Below are 20,827 nucleotides of genomic sequence, written 5' to 3'. Positions count from 1 at the left end.
TCCTTTTTATTCTGTGCAAAAAAAAAAAAAATGAAAAACCCAACCCAACAAAAAAAACCCAAACGTTACACCTGACAAATTATGGAAAAATAAAACCTCAAATCTCCACTGGACACGGACACGCGCTCTCACTCCCCGGCGCTCCTCTCCCGCCCTGCGCCACCACATTCCCATTCAGCAGCAATGATCTGCGCAAAGGAACTGCGCAGTCGCTGGGCTTGAATTAGGCGCCATCAGGCTTGGTAGTAGCCCTGCTGCTCCCTGATTGGCAGCTCCCTGGCCCGGCGCCAGCCTATTGGGAGGCCTGTTTACGCCGAATGAGTGGCACGAGCTCAGGGCCGTGGAGGGCCGAGCGGCCAATCAGCGTGCGGGCTGCTCCGGGCTGAGTGGCACGAGCTTATTAGTATGCAGGGCCCGTGGCTCGCCGCGCCGGGCTGCAGGTTTGAGAGCCGCTCTGGATGGGCTCGCTAGAGTCGTTGTTGTGGAAGCCGTGCATTCACAGTGCAACAGTCAGCACATTGAAAATACCAATAGGAATACAAACCAAAGTCACATTTACTGATTTAATTGTATTGCATTCAATTGTATCCAGGAAACAGCCTCCAGTAAGTAACTCAAATTGCTTTCATTTTTAATTTTTTTTTGTATTTTTTATTATTTTATTATTTTATTTTGGTTTTTGGGGGTGTACATTTTTAAGCAAAAGAAATTCAGGATTGTGATGTTAAATAATAGAGCTTCCCTTTTAAAATCCGTTATGATGTTGAAAGGCTTTTTTTAAAAGATGGACTATATATATATATATATGAGTACGATATTTTTTTTCCTCTGAAAAATTTTATCGATCGGTTTAAAATTCCCCCCGTAATGCGTCCTTGCTTTGCTCTGAGCGCTTGTTGTCTCGATCGACACCCTGCATTAAAAATAAATTATCGAGACAGGACAGAGACCGCCAAGCTTCGTTCAGCAAGAGCCTCGCGGGTAGCCCCGAGTGGGCAGTCAGTGAGAGCTCAGCCCTGGAGAAACCAGGAGTGAACCCCAATTATTTGCTCCCCCATCTTACTCCCCTCCCCCAGCAATCTTGAATGGGCTCCGCCCGGTCGTTCGGTGGCGCAGGGAAGGGTCGGCTCTCCGTGGCCACGGCCGCTGCTTTCCGGGCCTCCGCGAGGGGACAGGAGATTAGAGGGGTATTGGCAGGTTTTCAGGTTCCGCTCCCCACAGTCTTAATTCTTTTCAGAACATTTCCTTTTTTTTTCTCCCTCTGGAGGAGTTGGGGTGGAGGAGGGGGGCTGAACAGTGGGGCGTCTTCAGCGGTGCGTTCTGGGCAGCACGCGGGCTCAGGCCACGACCCGCGTGGCGTGGTCCGGGGACCAGTCCATCCCTTAGAGCGGGGGGTCTTGCACCACTCCCCGTTCTTGTCTGGGCCGATGGGGGGGCGGTTTCGCAGGGAGCGGGTTGTGCAGCGACGCTGGAGCCATTCGCTCCCGGCGCGCTCCTGGCTGCGGCCTGGCCTTGCAGGCCCCATTGCGCCCACCCGCGCGGGAAATTCGGCAGGAGGGAGCCCACGGACCCTAGAGCTTGGCCTCCACCGGAGGACAAAGGCGTCTCAGACCCTGCGTTTAGATGCGAAATTTGAAAACAAAGCAAACCTTGAGGCGCTGCGGGTACGAGTGCTGGCCAAGCCTCGGGAGGGACCGCAGTTCTCAGTTCTGGGGGTCACGCCCAGCCACCCGGGGAGGATTTCTGGGTTTCGAGTTCTTTAGATGTGTTCTTGTCGGCGACTCTGCGGCCGCGCGCGGCTGTCTGCACGCTGCCACTGTTTCCTCTGGTCCAACCCTGCCCGGGATCCATTGCGGTGTCCTGTCCCGGGGTTGGGCTCGGGGAGGCCTCGGAGCCTCGGGACTCGGCGAACTGCTGCACCTCAGCTTCCGGCCGCGGCTCTCGGACTGTGGCTCTGCCCTTCCTCGCTCCGTAAGGAGCCGGCTTTCCCAGGCCCAGGGCGCGAGCAGACCATGGCGGCGCGGCAGCTCTCGGGCAGGACAGAACACAAAGAAAAGTCCCTTCTAGTGCGGTCGGAAGCGCAGCGGCGGGTACCGGGGACATAAGCCACCCCTTGTTTGCGTAGAAAGTCTAGCAGGCTTGTGAGAAAGGCACGAACGAGCCGGCGATCGGCCCGCAGGGGGTGGAGAGTAAAGCTGCTGCGTGAGCTCAGAGCCCGGGTCCCGAGAATCGCGGGCAGCCCCCACTTTCGCTCCTACTTTGAAATGTCTTACTGGGGGTGGGGGCCCAGAACAAAAGCCCAGCGCACACGACTCCCCGGAGGCCGTCGCGGAGCCTTGTACCACGCGCGCAGCCTCCGACCCCACTCCGGCCCTCGGCGCCTTTGAAGCGGCAGGTTCCTGACCTCCCTCCCCTTCCTCCTTTCCCTTTGTCCTGCTCGGCGCCCTCCGGGGTTCGAGAGGCGCCGGCCAGGGTAGGGGCGCGCAAGTCCCTCTCTTTCCCCGGGCAGCCCCTCCGCTGACCCCGGCGCCAACAGCGCCTCGGCCTTGCTTGAGCCTTCCGAGCGCCTTGGCTATCGCCGAGTAGGCCCGCGCGGAGGAGAAGCGAGTTATTTGTTGGACCCGGGGAGAGTGAAGTTCCCCAGAGGGAAGAGAGCCCCAAACCCCTTTGTATGCAGTTTGAGCACAAAGAGAAGTCTTTGTGTAGTCTCGTTTATTTACAATGCAAAATTCTCCGAATAAATATTAAAAAAGCTTATCAGCTGAGCAAATATGTATTCACTTAATACATTATGTTTTCGGTTATAGATTAAATCAGACACAAAATAGTGTGCAAATAAGACAGTGTAGAACCCAGAGCATAAAATATAGCAATTTTAAATGGTATTTACGAAATAGAAAACATCTTAATCGCTTTGTTGTCACGGTGGATGGCTTTTAAAAAAAAAGGTTTTGACTGTCTGCAAAGTTCACAGTCGAGAATATCTCCGTTGTATTGGAACTGAGACGAAGTATTAAAACAATGGGTATTTCGAAAATAAGGAGAGAAGTATTCGAAATGGAGGAGGGCCGAGAGACTTTGGTCGCACGTGCATGATGGTGTACAGTTTGTTTCGCTTGCTCGGTTGCTCCTCTCAGAGTTTGAAATTGTCTCCGATTTCGCCCGGGAGCAGACTTCCGCGATGGGAGGGGTAGAAGAAAAGGGAGAGGAGGGTCATTTTAAGCCAGCCCTGCCGGAGATGGGGATGGAAGACCCGAGGACCCGGGTCTGCCGGGACCAGACGCAGGAGAAGGCTGAGCTGTGCTTGGTCGGTGCTCCTTCCCTGCAGGGTCGACCCAGGTGCCACGCGGAGACCAGCCTTGGTTAGGTGATCCCGGGCAGGCGCTGAATGGAGAAACATTGTGGCCGATTTGGGAGGCCGAGAGAAAACAATTTCTGACTCTCGGAGCCCCCTCCCCCCTAAACCCCCAATCCGCAGAGGAAGATCCTGGGCGAATTTGATTGGGGGGCGGGGTGATTGTTCCAGCCTCACTGGGAAGCTCCGGGCTTGGGGACAGCAGGCCAGGCACTGCGGCGTAGCGGCCCAGGTGATGCCGGTGGCGGGCGAGGGGCGCTCGGAGCTCCCGGACGCTAGTCTGGGGTTGTGGTACAATGCTGGGGGGGGGGGGGGGCGGTCCCACTGGGGCTGAGTAGGGGACGACATTCAAAAGAATGGACTGAAAGACGCATGGGGGGGGATGGGAGAGAGGAGAAAAGGAAGGTTATTTTAAAAAGAACTCTTGAGTTACAATCAATAAAATTACTCGCTTAATTAGCGTGGTTATTCGGTTAAGCGGAATGTAGTAAAAGCTGGACCTCAGAAAGACTGGCGGGGGTGGGGGGGGCAAAGCGTGGACCCCGGGCTTTTTCCTCCGAGACACCTTTGGGCAGCGGGGGAGGGGAGAGGGTGTGCGTGTGTGTGAGTGTGTGTGCGCGCGCGTGCGAGTGTGCGTGATGGCTTCGCAGATTTGGGTTTTTATCACCCAGCGGAGCCAGCAGCTTCTTCGCAACGGCGCCTTCGCCGCAGGGACTCTCAGGGACCAGAAAGGGAAGCTGCGCGTAGCGCAGTTGGGTTGCCTCTGGCTCTTGCAGGCCAAGCGTGGCTCGGACGGTGCGTGTGTGCTCGCAGACCCGCGCGCAGGACGGCTCCATTGACCCGGCGCGTAAGCGTGTGCAGTAGGGAGACCTCCGAGTGCTCCTAGCCTCGCTGTCCGGTCTGGATGCCCGCTCCGGTTGGCGCGCGAGGAGGGGGCCGGTAGCGGGAGGGGCGGGTACCCCGGGCGACAAGAACCCCCTAGTCACCGAGTCTCTTCTGCTTGCCTCTGCAGACCATGGACCTGCACGGCGGTCGCCGGCTCAGAGCGCGGCCGCCCGCGGAGAAGCCCAGTCCGCCGGTGTGCTGACCGGCTCGGCTGTCTTGTGCCTCCGGTAACCCCGGACGCCGCCTCCTGCGCGCCACCCGCGCGCCGCCTGCACTCCGAGCCGTTCCCAGGCCCCGGCCACGCTGCTTGCTGGAGGCGGCGGCGGCGGGCCGGGGCCGGGGCCCGGCATGGATGGCCGAGACTTTGCGCCGCCGCCGCCGCATTTGCTATCGGAGCGCGGGAGCCTGGGCCACCGCAGCGCCGCCGCCGCCGCCCGCCTCGCCCCCGCCGGCCCTACCGCGCAACCGGCCGCTCATTTCCAGCCCGGAAAGTACTTCCCGTCGCCGCTGCCGATGGCTTCGCACACAGGTCAGTGTCCGGCCCGGGCGGGTGCGGTGCGGGAGGCCCTGCCGCAGCCGGCAACAGTGCCCAGTGCAAAGAGCGCCGGCCCCTTCGCTCCTCCGAGCAGTTCTCGGAGCTTCGGTTTCATTTCCCTGCGCAACGGCGAGCGGGCCGCGCTTTACGGGCTTGGTCGCGCCGTTTCCAGCAGCCTTTCCGGGACTACCCCGGGTCACGCAGGGAAGCCCGAGAGCAGGCATCAAACCAAGCCTTCAACTCCTGGCCACCCTCCCCCACCCTTCTGCAGAAGTAAATTCTGCCGAAGCCTCTTTTCTGCGTTTTGCATTCACCTCGTTAAGACGTTCAGCGTCTGAGACACCGTGGCGCTTTCTGCAGGGACAGAACGACTGTGTGGCTGGGGGAGGGGGCCAGGGCGCGCCCGGCCCGCGGATTAGAGAGCAGTGTGCGCCCGGGGAGCGCTAATGGGAACTGCTAGTGTAAGACGAGAAAATCCTGTTTCTATATAAAGCCTTGAAGTGTCAGGGCGAGAATGGGTTTGCAGGGGATGCATGCGCTTTAACAAGTGCCTCTGGTATCCTGCTAACGCCGGGCTAAGCGTGGCCCGAGTGCGGACCGCGCATCCCGCACCGCGGGAACTCAGAGCGGCGCCCCGCTCGGGATTTCGGTGCAGGCGAGTCCGTACGCTTTAGCTTCAAGACCAGAGACCCTGAGTTATTCTGATCATTCCGGGTACGCCCCCGTGTTGCGGCCGACTCATGTCCCCTTCCCGGAGGGTCTGTCCTTGGTAGTGCTGACCCAGTCTCTGGAGCGAAGCCGCAGCTGGCGGGGAAATCACTGACCAGCGTGGGCGGAGCTGGGGGAGCCTGAGGGACTGCGCGTGGACCTGCTGGGTCACCCTCGCAGGTCGGCTTGCTTTTGTTTACAGTTTATTCTAAACATCAGAAATATTATTTGCTGCTTTTATTTTTCAGTTTGGCAGTAACAGTTATTATTATTAGCTTGATGAACCGTGAATAGTAATAAAATTATATCTGCCTTAATGGGATTACAATTAGTTTGTGGATTAAAACGGATGGCAACGACAGGGCTAGAAGGGAAAATGTTGAAAGGGAAGGCCGTCAAAAAGAAAAAAATGCATTTTCTTTTTAAAAAAAAAATCCTTGAAATTACTTAATTACTAAAGGACCTCCAGTTTTTGCCCCATGAGGTTAAGTCTGAGTGAGCAGCCCTGGGCTAGAGTGGCCAGCCTCCTGCAGGGTCAGCCTGCTGGCTTGCCTTTCCAGCTGGAGCTTCAGCGAGGCTCTGCCTTTCTCTCTGTGGATCGCTTTTCTTTTTTCTTTTTGTTCTTTCTCTCCGTTTTTCCCCCTTCTAGATTTATAACTGGAAAGAAAAAGAAAAGTACTTGACTTGAGCAATTGATGAATTTAAAATATATTTTCCCAATATCCTTGTGGTTATTGTCTATTCTTGCCGCTGCACTGAGATGCTACCCACTCATCTCTGGCCCACTGGGGAGCGGAGGGAGGGCTTGACATGATCGTGGCAGCAGCAGGGTCAGTGCCCAGCTTCCCCACCAGCCTCAGCTTCTGGTGGCAGGCTTTGGAGGTTGAGTCTGCAGGGTTGAGGAATAGAGAGGACACCTCTGCCCTCGTCCTCCAGTGTGCAGTACCCTCCAGCCTGGTGGGTCACAGTGCTGCAAGTTTCCACAGTAGTATCCAGGCTGGCTGGGGCTCTGCCCCCTGGGGGGCCCAGCCAGGCCAAGCCCAGCTTCCCATCGGTTCAGGTCACCGCTGCCTCCTGGCCCCCACTCACCGGCCCTTAGACCAGCCAGCTCTTGGTCAGCAGCTATTTCTGCCTTTTTCTCCGTCTTCCCAGATCTAGGTAATACGCAGTCAGGTGGGAATGTGGTGAAGTGGCCTGGACCTTTGTCTTGCTCATGCTAACTTGGACCACGTGGTTCTTGGACTACAAGCCACAGAGAGCTGTGAGAAACTGTACCAGGGTCCTAGTCTGTGACCCCACACCCTTCCTGCTTTCTTATACACTGGGGGCCCTCGAGGGCTCCCTCTTTCAGTGTTGGAGGGCCATGTGTCCCCTGCTTCCCAAGGCCCAGTTTCCATCCCCTTGGGCACCAGAGGAACCTATTGTGTTTGAAGACGGGAGACTGGGTTGCCATTCGAAGCCTGGCCAAGCTGTGTGGGGCTGGAAGCCTTTTGCAATTTCTAAGAGCCAGGATAGCCAGGATTTTGCATTCATTTTTAGACTCTTGCTGCATGTATTTTTAAAAACAGGAGTTATACTCAAGATCCCTGTACTTTATAGTCTGTGTCTGTGTAGGTCCACATTTAGAAAAGAGAAAGATGGGATGAAGTTACGGAATTTGTCTTTAGATCTCGCATGTGGATTTTGTGTGAGGATTTCCAAATGGCCACCTTCTCCGATTCTCCCTCTCTCTGTGGATAGCCTTGGGCCAAGGCTGCAGTAGTCCGGTCTGCCCCTCCCTGCCCCAACTGCTGGGCTGAGAGCAAAATTGCTGGGGAAGAGTCTTCCCTGAGTCTGCGTAGGATGCAGACATCCAGGCTGCGGCCCCGTTCCCGGGAACAGCTCTCTTGTATGGTATGCTCTCCCCACCTGCCTGGTCAGCCTGGGCTAAGGGTCTCTCCACTTCCTGCCTTCTTTCCCACCTGGTACGTTGATGGTGTCAGCTTGCGGGACCCTAAGGGGCGGGGGCGGGGGAGGGGGAATGATGATGGGCTACCGGGCGTCTTCCATTGTTTTCCCCGAACTGAAAGTGCCGGTAGCTTTCTATCCGAGCTGTAGGTTTATGGTAAAGAGCTGCTCCCTTAACCTTGTCACTGAGAGGTGCAATTAAAATGTTTGGAACCATTATTTTTAGTTCAGTGTTAGATTTTTTGTCTTTAATACAGATGGTCCGGAGGCAAAGCTGTGAAATCTAGGGATGAGGGAAACACACAAAAAAAGGAAAAAAAATCAACATGAACTAATCTAGGTTTTCTCCCCCGTGCTACTGCCTGGAGTTACTTGGGGGATCTCTTCTCTCCCCGGGAACGGGTTTAATCAGGAGGCAGCTGGCTCGGGGAGAAACTCGGGAGCTGTGTGCTTGCACGCCCCTCCCCCCTTCCGGCTGGGTCAGCTCCCGTCCTATCCTTGAGTCCCCCCCTAGGGCTGGGGCTCCACCAAGGGGCTGGTTCACTTCTTGGTGTGAATCCTCTTTTTGGACTCTTCTCCACCCCCTTTGGCTTTGGGATGTGATTTAGCTTGGCCTGTGCAGCCATTGGCCTGTGTAGCCATGTGTCTTGGCTACAGCTTTGGGGGGATTCAGTCAGGCCCTTTCTGGAGGGAGACTGCCAACCTATTTCCTGTTAAAAGCGCTTTGGAGGACCAGTCTCTAAAGTAAAATAAAATAGCCAACCACCCAAACTCCGCCTAGCCTCATAGATTTTAAAAAATAAATAAATAAAAAGACAATTTCCTGTGGGGGAAAAAAAAAAAAAGACCCCGTCGGAGGTGTCCTGCTCATCATGTGGGGTTTTTTTGTAAAGGAAAAAAAATACATTTTCGTAAATACCTCATTAACTCCACTGCACGATAGAGTGTCTCTGCAGCAGTTACCAACATTAAGTAGGTGTGAAAAGAGTTACTTTCCTAGATTCTACCCATCCTGCTCCGTCAGTGACAGAGCTAGACATCAAAGCTGCCGCTGTACCCAACGGAGCCGCGGGGATCCGGGAATCTGGCGGCTGCATAGACTGGGCCGGCTGCGGCCGCCGCACCCGCTCCACCAAAGCTGTTTTTGGAATGTGGGTTTTTTCTCAGTGGGGCCTAGGCAGCCACCATGTCTGATTATTCCTATAGGGAAACATCCAGTCCTCCGGTGGAATATCCAAGGCACGTGAGCAATAAGGCGACTTCGTGGCCAGGGCAAGGGTGACACAGTGCAAATGGCACATCTCCCCGGAAAACACCGCACCCCCAAACACTACTCAGTTATTCTTAGAAATCTCCCTCGGTTCCCTGTGAGACAGGGTTCAACAGCCCGCACAGACAGGACAAAAAACGCACAGGAGGCAGTTAGGATAACATGGATGTGGTTAAAAATACCCCTCAGAAACACACATAAAAAAGCCAAATCCAACAACAGAAAGAGCTAAAAATATTCCAGGCTTTGGCAAAGAGCGCGGAGCTAAATAAATTAGACGAGAGCCATTCATGGGAGCAAGTTGACTCTCTCTCTTACGGGAACTTGGTTCAAGCTAATAAAAATAATAATTTACTAGCCACTGAGCTTTGCATGAGTTTAAATTTAATTGGTGGGGCTTCTGGTGTTTGTCACTTCTTGGCGATTAGTGGGCCTGCCCTGGGCTGGGGCGGGGGTGTGGTGGGGGTGGGAGATGCTGAGGCCAGGGTCCCAGGCATCAGAGAAGGGTCTCGGGGGAGCAGAGCTCACTGCTAATACAGGAGGCCAGAGGAGGCAGGAGGCTGCTTGGGGTTCTTCCAGGAAGACAGAGAAGGAACCAGCAAAGCTTGGCTATTTTAATTTGATAAATGATTGTACACCTTTAAGAGTGTGTTTTAACAATCAAGATACACTCCAGCAAGTTGATAGGCTGTTCGCTGTCAACTTACATATGTCATCAGAGCAGGCTGTGAACATAAATAACTCGGGAGCTTCAGGATGCTCACAGGCTCTCGGAGGGGAGGCAGCAGGTCGTACCCCAGCCCCTCACCCCCACCCCACACGCATTCTCTCTGTCTGTGTCTGGAGGACCTAGCCAAGAGGAGTGAAGGGATGTGGGAATGAATGCTTCTTTCTATTTGTGAGATTGGGTTGGGACCATCCATCCTCTCTGAGGAGGTCTCTCCCGCCAAAATAAAAGGGGCCAGGACTTCTTGTTCAGAAAAACCATGTGGAGTTAGGCAGCGAATTTTTAAGTGAATCCAGTTCCCTGGCATCTTAAACCTCCACTCTGATGTGAGTGTCAGGGTGGCATCCTTGGCTCTCAGTCTTCCCTAACTAAACACCCCCAACTCCCCATTCTACTGACCCCTGTAACTCCCCAAGGACTACATTTCCCAGAATGCCTTGGTCTAGCTCCAGACTCTGAGCCTGGGACCCTCTGGGTCCCTGAACTGGGAATTCCCAAGCACAGATGATAAAGTTCAAGCACTGCCACTGGGAATCAGGGCTTTCCGGGCAGCGGAAGGGAGCCATGGTGGTCACCCCAGTGCCTCTTTGCCCTTCTTCCTCTGAGGCCCCAGAAGTCTTGTCTGTCTTCCTCTTTACCACAAACATCTGACTCTTAAGTCCCCACAATGGTATATGCAGCCCTATCCCCTAGATCCTGTGCAGATGCCATGAATGTGGAGGCCAAAGTCCCAAGAGAGTTCTTCCCTCCCACCTCACCCCTGCCCCAGCTCAGCCTGTACCAATGTCTCCCTTCAGAATCACATTGGAGAGGCCTAGTGGCCCTGTCCTCCACCTGGCACAGCAGGGGAGGTCTCTTCCTAGGGAGTCCTTGAGGAAATGCCTTCCCGTGTTATTGACCAATATGACTCTGGAGATTTCCCAAAAGAATCCCAGGACACAGCTGCTGCCTCAGGCCCTTTGGCAGGCAGGTCCCTGGAGCTCCTTTGTCCAGAGGTTCTGAAGTTGCTGATCCTGCAGGGGAGGTGGCCTACCCAGGAGGCCTCCAGGTTGGATGTGTGTATCTCCTGAGTTTCAGACAAGCAGTGAACTAGCTTCAGAATTCAAAGCACGTGCCTTGTCTCTTTGGCAAATTAGGTGACTTACTCTGTCCCATGTCCAACCCCTTTGCCTGCCAGGGAACGTCTCCCCTGGGGTTCCTGGTCCCCATTAACCTCTGGGACCTCATTCTCCTCCCCAATAGACATGGTGTAACAAGCAAAAAAACAGAATCACAAGCACTGTGCGAGGCCTAGAAAACCACCTCGCAGCCCTGCCCTGCCGGGAAGGAGCAGGGCCTCGGAGGGCCTCCGGCATGGGACGGCGCTCCGCGTTGGCTCCAACGCTCTACCCGCTGACGTTTTTATGGGATAATATACCGTTTAGATCACGCAGGCCTATTTGTCAGTGGGCTGCCCCTGTTTGTCGTAATATATAATACCACTGCCTCCTGTGGCCCTGCGAGCAGCTGCCACCGCAGGCGTGGGGCATGGGCTGTGGGCTCAGGGGAGGTGTTTGGTGGGTGCTGAATAAGGGGATACCCTTGCCCTGGTTCTGGACCAGCTCTGGGTTCACAGTGGCCCTCACGCCCGGTGGGGAGGTGTCCAGTGTCCAGGGCCATCAAGCTGTTGCTTGTAGGCTGCAGCTGCAGCTGTCTGCATGATTAGATTCCAGATTCTGTGAGCCAGGAAACATCTCTTTCATTCTGACCTGGGGGAGCGAACAGGTGGGTTGGCTCCTGTCCCTTTCCCCCACCCCCAGCCCCAACAAAGAGTCCAGTGTCTGTATGGGAAGGCTTTTCGGCTGGCTGGAGGCATTGCTCACTCTGAGTTATTGGTGGAGTATCCACTGTGTGCCTGGAACTGGGAAGGAAAGACAAGCAACCCACTCCTACCTCGGAGTAAGGTTTTGTCAGGGGAAGGTTTTAGAAATGAGGGGACAGTGGAGTGGACAGCGGGGTATGCTTCTGAGGGAAGGCTTCTGAACAGCACACAGGGGTATGCAAGGCAAAGAAGACCATGGTGGGGGGATATGATTCCAGGGTGCCCTGCCCAAAAAGCAGGATCACCGTTACTAAGAAAAGCACTACAGCCCTTGTGCCAGAACCGGGCTCTCTTTTCCTGCCTGTCCATGTCCAACCTTTTGTGGTAGAACGAGGACTTGCTTTCCCTGTCTTCTGCAAAAGCTCCAGAGGAGGGTCCATGGACACTCATGGGGCTGGGCTCCTCAGGGCCAGCGGCCTGGGGGTGGAACAGGGCAGGGTGAGGACTGCATTAAGGAGGAAGTGGGAGCCTAAGGTGAGCACCCAGGACACCATGGAGAAGGAGCTTCCCTTTAGGGTAGTTTCCCCTTTAGGTCTGGCAGGTTTGCCCTCCTTTTGAAGCAGAGGCCCAAACTACACACCTGGATATAGCTTCCCAGCCAGCAGCTGGCGGGTGAAGAATGCGCACGTGTGTGTGTGCGCACACACACACACACACACACACACACACTCACACATGCCAAGCATACCTGTGACAGTTCACACCTGCTCACTGTTCTCAACACTTTGGGGTAGGTCTTTTCACTGGTACTGATATTTACATTTGTGCTGGCTCCAAGTGGCCTTCAGGGAATCGCATTCCAGTGACTGTGGCAGAGCTGGTCAGCTAGTGACAGTGAGTCCCTTTCCTCTAGTGCTTCCTGTATCACCTGCTCCAGCCTTTGATCTCTGCCACCTACTGATAGAGCAGAGCAGAAGGCCCCATGACCCTCTGTGGTACCACCCGAGGCCTCCCCTAAATGTGCACAAGTGCCGTGAGCCCCCTCTGCCTCTCGGGCTCCCCAGGAAGTTGGCTTTGCCCTTTTCACAAAGATGTTCCCATGTTAAGCTGACCATAAACAGGTTGAGTGAGCCTATTCCCTCCCCTGTGTCGGAGTGTTAGTCAGTCCCCACCTTAACCCTCTGCCTACCTCGTGCTTGGCCATTGGACATAGAGATGCCGCCCGGGCTTAGCTCTGCTGTCTCCCACTCAGATGCTGTGTCTGCTTCATCGCAAACGTACCCAACTCATCGAGGTCTTTCCCAACAAGCTTGTCAACGCCTCTCTCTTTTCTTGTCCCTCCACGCTCCGGTTCCTCTGCTCGTCCATGCTAGCTCTTGCTGTCTCCGTTCATGGTCCCTGTGCCTGTTACAGGAAGAACTCACACTCAGCCTGTCCCCCTCCCTATGCAGACCCCTCTGTCCCTAGCTAGTGATCTAGAGTACTGGCCCCTTCTTGCCCTGTGCCGTGGCCCCTCAGACCCTGCCAATTCTGTGTACCAGAGTAGCTGCTCTGATCCGCCAGCATTTCTATGCACTGTATTACCCCAGGCCATCGGGTCACCTTGTGGGAACTTGCCTGGAAACCAACCCCTCTTTTTGAGACTTTTCACAACCCTTTGGGTATCCTAAAAATAAACTTTTAATTTTCTTTAAAGCAATACTAAAATTGAAACTAAATTAAATTACAGCACATCTTAGGCTAACCCTGAAGAAGCCCTCATCATTTCTGAATGTAGATAAGTTAAGAAAATAGCAACTGACAGCAAAAAACTGTCACAGCATCCTGTTTGTCTTTTACAACACTGCAGATTTGTGGTAAATAATAAAAAAACAGAAGGATCAAGTCCAGAAGGACCTTCAATAAGAGGTAAGCAGAGAACACTCCTTTAAATGTAGACTAGGAAGGCAGGGACCACCACAAAGATGGTAGGGGCCACAGGAGCCAGCCTCGGACACTGGATGCTTTGTACCTGAATCTGCACTTCTGTCCCCTGTGTTGCTGGCCACCCTCCAGGACCTCCGTTTGTCTTCTTGGTGGCTCCCTGTGTGCTCTAGGCTCTCTCTGAAAGCTTAACCACCCGATGGTTCTGTCTCCTCTCGGTGTGTATTCATTAGCTCTTGCAGGACGGTTAACAAATAGCATCAAATTACCCTCGACGTCAGTAGTTTAAAGCAGCAAATGTTTATTATTCCAGATTCTGTGGGTCAGGAATCTGGGGCACAGGGTGGATTGAACTGCAAGTATCTTACCAGCTTTTGCCCCTGAGGCTGTCAGACATCCTTTAGCGGGGCAGCGTTTTTACTCAGAGCAAAGGAGAGAGCAAGTTGGACAGAACCCACAGTTTCTACAAGCTCCCCTGGAGGCAGTGGCCCCTATCATGCAGTCAACCTGAGGTCCCACCCATACTTGTGTGTGTATATTGGGGTACAATAGGGTACATGCCAGGAACACTGGAGACTATCGGAGCATTCGCGTGCTGGATACTGGTTCGCAGAGACCCCCCCCCCCCTTCTTAGGCTTTATCCCTTCAGATCGAAGCCTCTCTTCTCACTGAGGCCTTCCTGCCTCTCAGCCTTGTTCTAGCCTCTAGGCCTCTCAAAGCTGACCACACACACCCCTCGCTGCACTTCTCGGCCCCAGCTTTTCTTCCAGATCCCTCCAGCATTGTTGTAGACCCCACCGTGAGCTGTCGCCACACCACAGGACCCTGGGGACACCTGAAATGTGTAAACCGCCCCTTCTCCCAGTCAGAACACTGTCAGCTGCAGACCCACCAGCGTGAGCCCCAACAGAAGCCTGTTCCCCAGCTGTACGACACTACCTAGGGGTTTGGGTGGTTTGTGAGAGACAGAGAGCCAGGCTACACAGATCAAGTGCAGTGTAGCTTGTGGCTTCCCCAGATTTCAGGCCGGGTCAGGGTGAAGGGGGATGAGCCTGGAGCCACACAGGCACTCAGAAACTCTTTAACAATTGAGCTGGGGTAGAACCTCCTCTGGATGGTGCACGGGTCTCTCATTCTGTGGCCTGGACAGCAACAGTTCGTGTCCTCTGATCTGGGCAGTTTCTTCCAATCTTCCCTTTGCCAGCTGTCTGCCCAAGTGGGGTCGGAGTGTGCCCTGAGCCACCTTGCTGCTAACTCATCCAGGCTCGAGGAAAGGCCCTAAGTAGACCCCCACCCCCACCCCGCCCTACCCTTGGCCCCTACCTCCTGAGCCTGGTGCTAGAAAAAGCTAATCTGAGCACCACTGTATGTCTAGGTGTCAGTCATGGCTAAGCTCCTCCTACAGAGCTGCTGGGGGATGCTTCCAAGGACTGTATTCTACCCTTTCAGCCGCAGCACTGAGCCCCCAGCCCCAGTGAAGGCTCACCTGTGTCTTCAGACTCGTAAATAGGCAGGGTAAGAATCAGTTGGTGCCTTACCAACCTTGCCCGAGAGAGCAGGACCTGCCCAGCATAGCAGGGGCTCAGGGACGTCATTTTCTTGCTTTCTCATCACTTATGCACCAAGGAGGGAATTCTTCCTGTTGTGACCCCTGTAACCTATGGCCCAGCCTGCTGTGGTGAGTTAAGGGTGATACTGGGCTTCAGGTCCTGTGTGTGTGTGTGTGTGTGTGTGTGTGTGTGTGTGTGTGTGTGTGTGTGTGTGTGTGTATGTACTACCAGCTTCTATCTGTCAGGTCTCTTGCTGGGTCCATGGAGGCCCCCTCAGCTGGCTTCCTCAAATGCCAGCTCCAGCTGTCCATGCTGAGGCACTTGATGCCATGGGTGTGAGCTTTCTCGCCTTAGAAATTCCCTCACTCAGTCACCAGAATCCTAAAAAAATCACCAATCAACCTTGGAGTTGAAGTTCGCTTTTCACCCATATCGGCCTTAGAGCCTAAGGCCTTGTTTCCTCTCCATGCTGAGGGGAGCAGAGACAGTCTGCCACAGCGGCACTGCTCTCACCAGAGAGCAAGACACCCAGTGGTACGGCCTTCTCCTGAGATAGGAAAGATGTTCAGGCACAGCCTGAGTTCTGTGTTCCTTAGCTTCACTGTGCGGCCTTAAACTGTCTGATCTCTGTCTCCACTGGAAGCTATTTGCTGGTGCCCTGTGCCTCTGAAAGGGGGTGTGGACTTGCAGGCAAGCCGGTGTCCTCATGGGCTGAGCAGCCCCCACCTCTCAGCAGCCTGGCCAAGTGATGCAATCATGCTGAGAAGTGACCATGATTTCACACTAATCGGATCCTCGGACCTCTGTCCCACTCTGTCTGGGCCTGTGGAGTCTCACAAAGCTTTCCAGCACTTGCTGTACACACCAGCCTCTCTCCTGCAGGTGCCTCCATGCCCTTGGGTTCTCAGTCCTTTCCTTTTCACACCCAAGCTTGAGAGGTCTTCCTGAGAACCAGGACCTGTCCCTAGGAGAGCACACCAGAATCAGGCAGTCGCTTCCTGCTTCTCTTGGCCCAAAGTGTCCTGCTTTCTGGAGCAGAAGGCAGCTGTGTTGCACGCTTCCTTCCCAAACTTTTTTCTTTCTTATTACAAGATCCTTGTGCCCTGGATTAGCCTAGATGTGATGTCTGGTACCAGGCCAAGCACCACAAGACACAAATGCCCGCTCGACCTCTTAGACATGCAGCAGAAGGCTGAGTGGAGGGTCCTGTGGTGGTGAGGAGCCGAGATGGAGCCTTCACTGGGAAGGGATCAGCCAGGGCTCTTCAGTGAAAGCCTTGAGGAGTTTGGGAGAGCCACCATCAGCTCCCTCTGAATGAGAACACAGTATGAGTCTCAGTGCCTAGAGACAACCATACCCAAGGCAGAAATGACACAATCTGCCACTGAAAGCACAGACCCAGAACGCCCATAGCCCTGCAGCATCCCTGAAGAATATAGTGTCGCTTGGGCCTCCAGAGGACTACAGCTATGCCAAGTCATGCTGGGATCCAGGCCCAGGGTACCTTCCTTCCCAGTTTTCAGGACAGATGGTTCCTGTGGTCAGCTGGAATTCTCTCAGCCCAGTGTGGCAGTTGACCAGGGCCAGAGGCCACCATGTACATGTCTGTCCCTGCTGCTATACTGCTTACTTAAGCTCTTTGACACGAATGAGCCTGTGTCTGCCCTGCCTGGGTGTGAGGTACCAGAGGCACTTCATGGGCTAGGTGTTATAGGATGGGTCCTCGGTCCTCCAGGAAGTACAAGCCAGCTCAAGCTTTCAGGCTTACGGCTTGCTCCAGGGAACCATGGGAAGGTGTTTGGCGGACATGATTGGCCCTCCCTCACCTCTAGCAAATGGGATACTTCCCACTTCTCAGACAGTCAGTGTCAGCCAGGCAAGGAATCCTATATTTTATGTATCAAGGGGGCTTAGGATCTCCAGCAAGAAGTCAATCTGTCCAGTTCTTAAGTGCCCTGTGCAATAAGGAGGACCAGATTAGGCAAGCCACGGCATGAATACCTGCTACTCTGGAGCCAGGCCTGGGTGGACATCTAATGGAGGTAGCTAGCCTCTGGGTGCCGGAGGGACAAGGGTAGCAGGAGAGGTGCTGGGAACCACAGGCAAAATGCTGGCACCAGCACCAGGGACTTGCAGTGGCCCTTTGTTCCTGTAGTGGTGTGGGTCTGGGGCCGTGGCTTTCTATAGAACCAGCACACTCTGGCTGTGGGCCAGAGAGGCCCTGGCCACAAGGACTGAGGGCTCACACCTCCTGGCAACCAGGCCAGGAAATGTGTGAGCATGAACAGAGCCAGGAAACTAGCTAGCAGGTCTGTCGTTCCCCCCCCCCATCCCCCATATCCTTAACCACCCTCCCCCATATCCTCAATCTCTCAGGGTACCGTCTCTGGAATATCTATGCAGCTCCTGTCACCACTGTGGGTCCTGGATTGGACAAGGGGTTACATGCACCATCATAGACACTCGTCCACTTGGCAGAAGGGGAAATCCAGCCAGCCTGGTGATGTCATTAACCACAGACACTCAGCTAGGAAGAGTGAAAGTTTTCTATGGGCACAGTTTCATGGAAATTCACCCTGCAGGTAGCATGACCAGGTGAGGGTCTGTGTCCTCCCTGTTCAGGTATCCTTTGTTCTCTCCCTGAATGGTTGAGACGGACCGGACCGTATTCAGGGTTATCCTTAAGGGCATGGGTGAGAAGCTAGCTACAAGAGAGCAGGGCGGATGTCCACAACTGGATCAGAGTTTCCAGTCCTGATTGTGGGCCGCTGCTTCTCTGAGGAGAGACCCAAGCATGTGAGCGTGCATGTGTAGGCTCCTGAATGTAAACGTATAAACGTGTTTGTGTGTGTATGTGAACATGGATGTATGGAGCCTTACATGCGAGTGCGCGTGGGTGGGAGGCCCTGGTAAACTACACCGGGGTGGCCTTCCATTATGTGGCTGGCTTATTTCAAGGCAGTGGGAAGGGAAGTGACTGGTTTAGTAGTGGAAGCTCTCCAAGCTAGGGGGTGTGGCTCCCCAGAGTGGTGCTGAGCAGACTCACCTTCTCACACCCTTGCTGCCCCCCACCCTGAGGAGCATGCCGGGCAGCTGGGGGAGGTCCTGGGTTGCCAGCTGCCCCCAGGGGAGGCACACAATGGCAGGTGTGAAGGACAAGAGAGGGTGTGTGCCCTCGCCCCTCCTGTAACCCCAGCCTCTGTCTGCCTGTCCTGGGACACTGAATCACTCTGGGAAGAAGTCCAGCCCCCCTGCCCCCCCAGTGGGGAGCCTTGGCCACCCCGCCTTCTGTCCTAGCCAAGGGGCTAAATTTACTCTTTTAATAAGAACCAGACTTATATCCGATTCTCCTTTTCTTTTATTAGTTCTGGGCTGTCGGTCGAGCCTGTCCCTTGTCATCACTGCCTCCCGGCCTTTTCCATGGTTGCCCAGTTGAGTGGTTCAGCAACCACAGAGCTTTCCTATTATGGCCCGAGAGTGACTTCCTTTGGGACTTCCGGAAGGTTCTCTTGGACCAGCCAAGGGGCTTCCCGGGTGAGGTGATCATTCCCAGGCCACCCCCATGTCCCAAGGATGGGCCAAGCCCAACGCCCACTGCTCAGCATTCTTGGCCTCTCCTTCAGCCCCCGCCCCAGGCTGTGGTTGCAGGGCCTTCCATCTTGGCTCCCTCCTCCCTTCTCTTCTGTTCCTCTCTCTGGGCCTGTCTTAGCTTCTTCTTCTCCAGCCACCTTCATAGAGCTGGCCCATGGCTTTTGTGGTGTGAGCTGGGCCCCATGAAGGCTGGGCGTCCTACCAGAGCTCTGAGGGGTGAAGGGGAAGTTCAGGGAAGCCTGACGCTGAGCTGCAGGCTGACACCTGCTGGCAGTGGGCTTGAAGCTTTGGGGGATTTTTGCCCCAGTTAAAGATGGCCCCTGCTAGCAAGCCTGTTGTTGAAGAGGGGTCTGAGGAAAACTGGACCTTGCTTCTCCAGGTGCTGAGGGGAGACAGCCTTGACCATCCATGTGGCCTGCCTTCTAGAATGTTCCTCGGCCACTCTCAGGTCTTGGTCTTTCCTGCCACAAGAGAGTCAGCTGGGAGACTGTGTCTGACTCCAGACAGGTCTTAAAGCTGCTGTCTGGGGCTGACTTGAGCCTACGTTAGTTCACTTCCTCCCAACGCCAGCCTGGATGTTTTCTCTACACCAGGGGAGGCGGTGGCCAGACTTACCAGTGTCCACCCAGGTCAGTCAGTGTGAGTCCGCTAAAGACAGGACACTTGGGAAATAGCTTTCTGGAGAACGTGCCCAACCTGTGTGCCCTCGTGCTCAGGAATGGAGTTCATAAAGGCTTGTATGCACCCATATACTCACAGTCACATGATCTAGACATGTATGCACACCCAGGGCTTGTTGCAACCCAATATATGACACACACCCCCCAAGCCGTGCACACACATATTGTCAGAGACATACATTAAGAGAGAAATGAGCACATACTAGGAGACACACCCTTCAAGTGCTTGCATAAAATCCATTCCCACCTCTACCTTGTGTGTAGCCCACGCTCCCCACGCCATGCTGGGGCAGCTGGTTGACTCCAGCAGATGGGAATGCCTGAGGTCTCTGCCTGCCCACAGACCAGTGCACACCAGGGGGTAGCCTCTAAACCTTGACCTGAAGCTTCCAGTCGCCTGGCTTGGGGAAGAGTCTCAGAATTGCTTCTCTAACGGGACCTGGCATCCCCACTCTTGACCCCTTCTCCTCCTCCTCCTCTTCCACCTCTACCACCACCACCACTACCACTGGGCAGGAGGGTTAGATAGGCGTCATCCAGCTTCCAAGCAGGCTAGACTGAAGCCTTTTCTTTTCATTCTGTACTTGCAGAGAGCCCATGTTGAAGTTCTGTTCTCCCCAGGGTTCCTGGAATGAGAGGAATGTGGGGTGGGGCCAGAGGGTTGTCTCTCCTTCCTCCTCTGCTCCCTGTGGGATAGGCTTGGTCGAGGAGAGCTTTGCCATTTTTCTTCCCCTTTAACTGCCTGAGGATGCTCCTCTCTCCAGGCTGGTGTCTCCTGGGTAGTTGGCCAGTGAGGTGCCATCACTGCCTTGTTACTACAGGGGACCTAGGGAGGCAGAGCAGGAAGCCGATGCCTAAGGAAGAGGGGAGTCTGAATGGGTGTGAGCTGGCACAGGCAGTGGGTGCAGCCGCCAGACACAGAATCAAGAAGGCCCATGCCAGCAGCCAGTCAGCTGGGCTTCCGGAAGCAACAGGAGCCCAGAGAGCCTGGGAAGAGACTTGTTTCTCTGGAGCTGCCGCCATCTCAGGGAGTTGTGGCTTTATTTTATTTTATTTTTTTTTTTTTTACAACCCATTTCACAGTTTCCAGAAGAGGAGACGCTGTCTCAGAGGCTAGCTTAACTCAAAACAAATGCTCGCTCCCTGTAACTCTGCTTCTGCCTATCCCACTGGCTCAGGATAGTGTCATAATGCCAAGACAGCCTGGCCAGAGAGCTGGTACACAGACATGGCTAGCTAACACCTGGCCATCCAGCCACCCAGGACTGGATTCTGGTGTGCCAGATCCTCAGGGGGGGAGAGCCTTGGCACGGTGTTAGGCTGTCAGACCCTCAAGGCTTTGTTGTCCAGGGTTATAAACATCCAGGCTCGAGGCACCCTAAGGTTGTCTGATGTGATGACATCACATCTATGGACTGTATTGGCTACAGTGGCCAAGTGAGCCCTGCACACACATGAGTGAGAGGAAGAGGGCTGTCTCTCTTTCCTCCTGTGCTCATGTATTGGTTGTGTCTAGCTATGTAGGCCACATTTGTCTCAGAGACACTGCAGATTGTTGCTACCCCTACAGGCCACATAATGGCCTCAGTGGTCACTGAGACCTCCAGGTTTTCTGGTTTCATTCATTCTCTTGCTGTGATTAAACAATCTGGCCCAAAACAACCTTACTACTTGGCTTGTTCAGCCTACACTCCCAGGCCATATTCTGTCTTCGAGGAAAGTCAGACTAGGAACTCAAGCAGGAACGTTGACAAAGAATCCATGGATGGTTGCTGCTTGCTGGCTCATGTTTAGCTAGGCTTTACACACACACACACCACACACACCACACACGCGCATACACACACCAGGACC

General features: G+C 54.5%; 1 protein-coding gene and 1 long non-coding RNA gene across 4 annotated transcripts in view; one reads left to right on the top strand and one right to left on the bottom strand.

The window, feature by feature from the left end:
- Nucleotides 1–4,588: 4,588 nt before the first annotated feature.
- Nucleotides 4,589–20,827, top strand: part of Bahcc1 (BAH domain and coiled-coil containing 1) — a 53,956-nt gene continuing 37,717 nt past the window's right edge. For all 3 annotated transcript variants that reach the window (XM_076935335.1, XM_076935336.1, XM_076935334.1), the window contains exon 1: nt 4,589–4,769. In XM_076935335.1, the coding sequence (XP_076791450.1) occupies nt 4,589–4,769 (181 nt within the window). The remainder of the gene's footprint in view (nt 4,770–20,827) is intronic.
- Nucleotides 9,470–13,378, bottom strand: LOC143442497 (uncharacterized). The gene is made up of 4 exons (XR_013110733.1): nt 13,240–13,378; nt 12,418–12,632; nt 12,049–12,185; nt 9,470–11,175 (listed from the first exon to the last, which is right to left on the bottom strand). It is a non-coding gene; the product is annotated as an uncharacterized LOC143442497 (long non-coding RNA).

The sequence above is a fragment of the Arvicanthis niloticus genome, chromosome 6, assembly GCF_011762505.2.
Source record: "Arvicanthis niloticus isolate mArvNil1 chromosome 6, mArvNil1.pat.X, whole genome shotgun sequence".
In the NCBI taxonomy this organism is placed as follows: Eukaryota; Metazoa; Chordata; class Mammalia; order Rodentia; family Muridae; genus Arvicanthis; species Arvicanthis niloticus.
This window is presented reverse-complemented; position numbering and strand designations above follow the sequence as displayed.